The 7,368-nt window shown below is 43.3% G+C and overlaps 1 protein-coding gene across 1 annotated transcript; it reads left to right on the top strand.

The window, feature by feature from the left end:
• The first annotated feature begins 3,113 nt into the window (after positions 1-3,113).
• MSS51 (MSS51 mitochondrial translational activator) lies at positions 3,114-6,555 on the top strand. Its single transcript, XM_006835888.1, has 6 exons — positions 3,114-3,316; positions 3,593-3,748; positions 4,501-4,625; positions 4,828-5,394; positions 5,726-5,819; positions 6,336-6,555. The coding sequence occupies exons 1-6, from the start codon at positions 3,114-3,116 to the stop codon at positions 6,553-6,555; spliced, it is 1,365 nt and encodes a 454-aa protein (XP_006835951.1).
• Positions 6,556-7,368: the final 813 nt, after the last annotated feature.

Below are 7,368 nucleotides of genomic sequence, written 5' to 3'. Positions count from 1 at the left end.
TCAGCACTTTATTCCTTATTATGGCTGAAAAATATTCTATTGTATGGGTATCCCACAGTTCGTTTATTCATCTGCTGATGGACTTCTGGTGTGGTGCCGTAGATCAGCACTCAGCTGTGAAACACAAGGTCAATGACTCAAACTCACCAGCCTCTCCTCGGAAACTCTATACAGTCACTATGAGTCAGATCAGAACCAACTCTACAGCACCTAACAGTAACAACAACAATGGACAATTGGGCTGTTACTATCTTTTGGCTATTGTGAATGGTGCAACTATAAACATGCATGTTGTTGTCAAGTGCTGTCTGACTTGTTGTTGTTGTTAGGTGCCCTCGAGTCAGTGCCGACCCATAACAACCTTATGCACAGCACAACGAAACACTGCCCAATCCTGGGCCAACCTCACTACTGTTGCCACGCTTGAATCCATCGATGCTGCCACTTGGCCAATCCATCTCGCTGGGGGTCTTCCTCTTTTTCTCTGACCCTCCACCTTACCAAACATGAGATCCTTCTGGAGCGACTGGTCCCTCCTGACAATATGTCCGAAGTATGAGAGACGAAGTTTGGCCATATTGGCCTCCAAGGAGCACTTTGGCTGCACTTCTTCCAAATGGATCTATTGGTCTGACTTATAGTGATGCTGTATAAGGTTTCTGAAAAGTGGCTGGTCAGGTGGATTTGAACTACCGACCTGCGGCTCAAACTGACTTTATGGGCTGGCATTTACCCTACAGCCCCACACCAGGACTCCAAACATGCAAGTGCTTATGTCTACTTAGAGTACCTGTCTTCAGTTCTTCGGGGGTATGTACCTAGAAGTGGGATAGGTGAGTCTTACAGTAATTCTATATTCAACTTTTTGAAGAACCGTCAAACTGTTCTCTATAGTAGCTGCACCATTTTGCATTTCAACCAGTAGCAATGGTTTCTTCACATCCTCACCAACATTTATTTTCCATTTTTCTATTACTTCTTACATGTTCTGTTGTATCACCTTTTATTCAGTTTCTTCTTGTACATCTCATCTCCAATTCTGTATATTGCTAATAGGTACATTCTTCTACAAGCCTTTCAATTGCATTGCTTTCAACTCAGAAGTCTGAATTAGAGTCCCTCTGTTTACTAAAGAAAGTCTAAAGTCCTTCTTAAGGTTGTATCCAATCTTAATGTACCTTGTTAACCTTATATCCCAGCATACCTTTTATGTCTTCCTTAGAGTTAACAATGGAGCCCTGGTGGGACAGTGTTTAAGCATTCAACTGCTAACTGAAAGATCATTGTTCAAAGACACCAGCTTGCTCCATGAAAGAAAGGTGGAGCAATCTGCATCTGTGAAGAGGACAGCCTTGGAAACCCTCTGGGACAGTTCTCCTGTGCCCTCTAGGGTCCTAGAGAGTGAGGATCGAATTAACAGTAACAGGATATGGATTAGATTTAACAATCACACTCAGAACATTCTATTTCATTCATTTCCAGAAGATTTCCATCTACTTTTCTTTGCTTATACCCTTCCTTCTTCTTGGAATTCCTTTCCCTCACATCTCCATGTTTTTTAAAACTTATTCTTATCTTTTAAGGCCTATTTTGGATGCTACCTACTTCCTGAAGGCTTTCTGTAGTTCACCTACTAAAGGTAAACTTCCTTCTGATCTCCCATTAGTTGCTTTGGTTTTACTTTCCTTTTCTTACAGGATTAACCACTAAGATATAAACTATACAGTACTATATTATATCTAAGGAGCTCTGGTAGCACAGTGGTTATGAATCAGGCTGCAAACCTTAAGGTCAGCAGTTCAAAACTACCAGCTGCTCCGTGGGAGAAAGATGAAGCTTTCTGCTCCCGTAAAGATTTACAGCCTCGGAAACCCTGTACAGGGTTGCTATGGGTCGGAATCAACTCGACAGCACTTAACAACAATAGTTTATATCTAATCCCCCTACCAGAAATTTCGATGATTTTTTTTTTTTAGATATTTGTTTCCTTATAAGGAAGCAATCATTTTGTAAATAATTTCTATATCAATAAATATTAATTGAATGAATTAATGTTTTTGGTACTTTTCCCAACATGATCCCTTTTGTCTACTCAGTCCTTGTGGATGAATTTGGGAGGGGGGGAAGGGGAAACGGACAGGGAAGGAAGACATCACAGAGTCCCAGCTAGGTCACGGGTAGGTGTGGGCTCAGTTCTGTTTCAAAAGATGCCTTTTAAGAGATCTTTAATTTAATTTGTTTTTACTACACACTGTCAGCATCGTGTACTATGTCGCATTTAGTTCATACCTCTATGTTTATTGCTTATAAATATGATGCTCGGTCCTTTACAATGAATGTTTTTTTTTCCCCAACTAGATTAAACTTGCCAATCACCCAATTATATAGTAGTTTAAAAGAACATTTTCTGTTGCTTTTTTCTTCCCTTTTAAGTTGATTTTAAAACTACACTAATAATATATGAACATAGTCATTTTATTTTAAAAAGCCAAACATTACAGATGAGTTTAAAATACCCTTTGGTCAATCCAGCCGCCATCCCAGTGCCTTCTTCCTCTTCCCAGAGTTAATCAATGTTTGTTGTTGTTGTTGTTGTTGTTGTTATGTGCCGTGGAGTCGGTTCCGACTCATAGCAACCCTGTACAGGGTTTTCGAGGCTGGAAATCTTTATGGGAGCAGAAAGCCTCGTTTTTCTCCCGTGGTACAGCTGGTAGTTTCAAACTGCTGAACTTGCGGCTCACAGCCCAATTCGTAACCACTGCGCTACCAGAGCTCCAGTTTTAAATAAGCTCTGCTAGACCTTTTTCTATGCATTTACAACGTTAATAAGTTCATTATATGCAGAATTTAATACGTGACAGTCACACCCCTGTGTAAATTATATTCATATGTATCCATTTCTCCTCTATTTGCCACAACTGCTTTATGGTAGCCAATAATAAATAGATACTAAATAAATCTTACTGATACCTGAGAAGGGCTTGGACCTGAGAGACTGAAATGAGACCTGAAAGGTCAGTTCTAACATATGAGCACATATTATATGTGTCCAGCTTGCAAAAGTCCATTCGTATTTGTTCTACATATAGTCCTCGGCTATCAGTGGACAGGCCATGGCTCCACGGTCCCAGCGACGGAAGCACAAGAAACCCCCCTCATCGGTGGAACCCAAGGTTGTGACCCCTGTGCCTCTGACCCTCTCAAAACCTGACCCTAGCATTGATGCACTTGGCTTCTGCTCTTTGGAGAAAAATGTTCCTGGTCTATCCCAGCTGATCCTTCAAAAGCTGAACATGAAAAGCTATGAAGAATACAAGTGAGTGTTCAGCTTTGTGGAAGAAAGCTATGTTATATCTGATAGAAGTGATTTCAGAAGGTGGAGAAGGAGTAAGATTTGACAACTGTGGTATATTTATAATAAGGACTTTCCTCCTGACTTTTGCCAGTTTTATAACATGAGAAATATAACTTATTTAGTTGAAGACTCATGGTAGGATTAGGGGGCATGGGAGGGGGAATTGTGTAGGAGGCTAGGTAGGGGGCATGAGAGATTTTATAGATGCCCCTTTCTCTATTTCCACTGTGTCTGCAGGTTGGTGATAGATGGGGGTACCCCTGTATCAGCCTTTCGATTTCATTGTCCTCAAGAAATGTTCCAGAAGATGGAGGACACATTTCGATTCTGTGCTCAATGTAGAGCCCTTCCTAGTGATCTTTCAGACTCCAGAGTCCTCCGATGCTGCAAGAGGTGACTTGTGGGGATAAGGAAGGGCCATCCAGAAATGACGCTAGTCTAAACCCTCATTTCTAGAGAGAAGGTTAGAGTTTTCAGTATAGGATCCAGTATTCAATATATAAGGAGCTCTGGTAGCCTGGTAGCGTAAGTGGTTATGAATCGGGCTGTGAACCGCAAGCAAGGTCAGCAGTTCAAAACTACCAGCAGTTCTGTGGGAGAAAGATGAAGTGTTCTGCTGCTGTAAAGATTTACAGCCTTGGAAACCCTGTACAGGGTCACTGTGAGTCTGAACCGACTCCACGGCACAAAGCAACAACAACAACTCAATATATGCTCCAGACAACAGAGAAATTAGGACAGGGACAGGTTCCTGCTTATGTTTGGTAATATAGGGAGGTGAGACGGAGAATATCTTTACCGCCTTCCTCTCTAGTACCCAAAGGGTAAGAAATAACACCTGTTCTGGGAAGGATGAGGGCCAAGGGTCATACCTGTGATGAGAGGTCAGCCACACGGTCCCAGTGTTAGTTTGTTTTCTTTCTTCTCTTAAAGAGATGTGAACATTGAGTTGTTATAGATAGAGACTGAGGTGTCACTCTGTCCAAAGAGAAAAATTACCTTCCCAATTGCTTCTGCCTCCCTCTGGCCCCCAAAATCCATAGTCCCCAAATTTGGAACCTCAGATGTTACGCCTCTCCTTTCTAGACATTCTTGAGTCACCTTTATGGTATAGGAATACTTGTTTCTATGGTTCATCCTCTCAGGTGCAGAAATGTCTATTACTGTGGCCCAGAGTGCCAGAGGTCAGACTGGCCAGCGCACAAAAAGGTCTGTCAAGAGCTGCGTCTTGTGGCTGTGGACCGTCTCATGGAATGGCTTCTGGTTACAGGTGGAGTGGTGGTCCTAGGGAACACTGCCATAGTGACCAAACTAAGGCAAAGATCATGAAAGCATGTTGTTAATGAACTGAGGCAGGGTACGAAGGCACTCCTGGTCCCAGGTTGGGGGAATGAACATGGACAGAATAATGATTATTACTGAGAAGGGAATTTGAAAATCAGAGAACTTTTCTTGTTCTTTCTTTCCTGCAGGTGATTTTGTCCTGCCCTCAGGACCTTGGCCACGGTCGGCTGAAGTTGTACAGGGCTGGGACAGCTGGTTTTCTATGCGGGCATTACAGCTAGATGCTACCCTAGATGCTTTGCTAAGTAGTCCTGCCATGACCACCCTGTGGGCCAGTGTCAGACATCCAAGGCCAGCTTCAGATGTTCTGCGGGACTCTTTGAAACGGCTACTGACAGATGCCTTGTCACGACCCTTGACAATGGGTCTGGGACTTCAGGCCTTGGGGATAGATGTTGGGAAGGCTGGGGGCAGTACAGTGCATGTGGTTGGTGCTTCCCACGTGGAAACATTTCTCACTCGCCCTGGGGACTATGATGAGCTTACCTACATGTTTCCTCGTCACCTTGGCTTCCGCGTGATCATGGTTGGTGTAGACGTGGCTACTGGCTTTTCACAGAGCACTTCATCTTCCCCCCTGGAACCTGGCACAGTTCAGCTTAGCAGCCACAGAGGTCTCTATCATGACTTCTGGGAAGAGCAGGTAGAGACTGGACAGACAGCCCATCCAGATTTGGTGGTGGGATTCCATCCAGGTAAGACTCACAGGTTCAGGGGAATATTGGGAGACTCCCCTAGGAATCTTGACCTTGTATCTTCTGTCTTTGGGACTTCATTAATTTGGTCTGGTTAAACACAATAGGATGAGGACCTTGATTGACCATTAGCCATATGTACTACTACAGTTCAGAATTGTGCACTGAAGTCTGGGGTGGGTGATGGTGGCAATGATGAATATTGGGAGTGAGCAAGATGAAGATTGGGAGTGAGCAATGATGAATATTGGGAGTGAGCAAGAAGTCTCTTGCCTAGGATCTACTTCAACCTTTTCCCCTCCCTGTTCCCATTTCCATTTTTGTTTCATAGGTTTCCATTCCTCTCCAGACTTGATGGAGGCTTGGCTGCCCACCTTACTGCTGCTTCGTGATTATAAGATCCCAACACTGTTAACTGTGTACAGGTGTTGACCTCTTCCTATTTATGATGCCTCCTTGACTCACCTCTCCCTTTATGTTGTTGTTGTTGTTGTTATGTGCCGTGGAGTCGGTTACGACTCATAGCGACTCTGTACAGGGTTTCCAAGGCTGTAAATCTTTATGGGAGCAGAAATCCTCATCTTTCTCCCGCTGAACGGCTGGTAGTTTCAAATTGCTGACCCTGAGGTTAGCGGCCCAATTCGTAACCACTACGCTACCAGAGCTCCTTTCTCCCTTTATAGAGATGAGTTTATTTCTTTCCCCTTGTTCATCTACTTTCTGGTGAGAATTCCCCTCCATCCCACTCGACTTGCTTATCCTCCTGGAACAAAGTCCTGTGCTAGATAATAAGGGATTTAATGAAACAGTTGGGAAGGAGAGTGAGCTCTTACCTAGTCCAGCTTTAGGCAAACTCGTGAACTGATGAGAGAAAACCAGGCAGTTTCCCTCCTATCTTTCTTATAATCAGCAGAGCAATTTCTCTTCTATCTCTCCTATAGCCATCAGGAGTTGGCAGCCTCTCTGCAGATTCTGGTGGACCTGGATACACACATCACTGCCTATGGAGCTAACCCTTTCACATCCCTTAAACCCGAACAAGTCTATTCCAACCCAAACAAGCAGCCAGTATACTGCAATGCCTACTATATCATGTTTCTCGGCGGCTTCTGCCAACTGGATCAGAGACAACTGGAAGAGAAAGTAGATGGCAGGGTTTAAATAGCTGAGCCAGATCGTGACTGAATGTCTGGCAAGTGGGGAGATGTGATGAAATTACTATCCTAATGCCATGTTGTTGCCAGCTTTAAAATGCAATATATTCTATGCCTTATATATTGTCCTCATAAAGATTCTAAGCTGATTGGCAGCACCTATGAGGTTAAACCACACTAGCTTCTGGATTTAATGGGTGACCAGAGACCCTGGTATCAGTCTTTCTAGAAACTAGAGTTCCTAACAGTTTTCCTTTGTGAAGAAGTTGTAATTCTTGACGGACCATCTGACACTATCTTCTACTAGAGGAGAAGAATGAGAAGACAAGTAATTACCTTATTCTGGAAGAAAGTATTTTTCTTATCCAGCAATTTGTAGAAAAGAATGGAGAGGTGTCAGTGAGCATGGGGTGATAGTGAGAGTTGGCACACTGTTCTATTTCCTGGCTTTTTCAAGAGAGGGAGCTCATTTTCCCGTTTTTGTTTGGGGACTTCTGTTCCTAGAAAATTTTTTTGCTCCAGTTTTATAATGAGATGTTCTGGACTTTTTAAGACGCAACCTGAATGTATTGACATTATATTTTATCACCTGGTCTCTAGCACAATAAACTCAGTTTGGAGCTTCATCAGTCACTTGTTTTATTTTCTGTTTACTGGCAATATTACTCATCTGTGCACAGCATCTCAAGATTGGAGTCTTCTCTCTTGCCAAGTCTCTGTCTGGGCCTGCCATTCTGCCACACCCTTTTTTCGTAACACCCTTCTCTTCCACATTAGGATTAGGACATTCCCTAGGCGTTCATTCCAACATTCTTGGCAT

The sequence above is a fragment of the Chrysochloris asiatica genome, unplaced genomic scaffold (assembly GCF_000296735.1).
Source record: "Chrysochloris asiatica unplaced genomic scaffold, ChrAsi1.0 scaffold00020, whole genome shotgun sequence".
Classification (NCBI taxonomy): domain Eukaryota; kingdom Metazoa; phylum Chordata; class Mammalia; order Afrosoricida; family Chrysochloridae; genus Chrysochloris; species Chrysochloris asiatica.
This window is presented reverse-complemented; position numbering and strand designations above follow the sequence as displayed.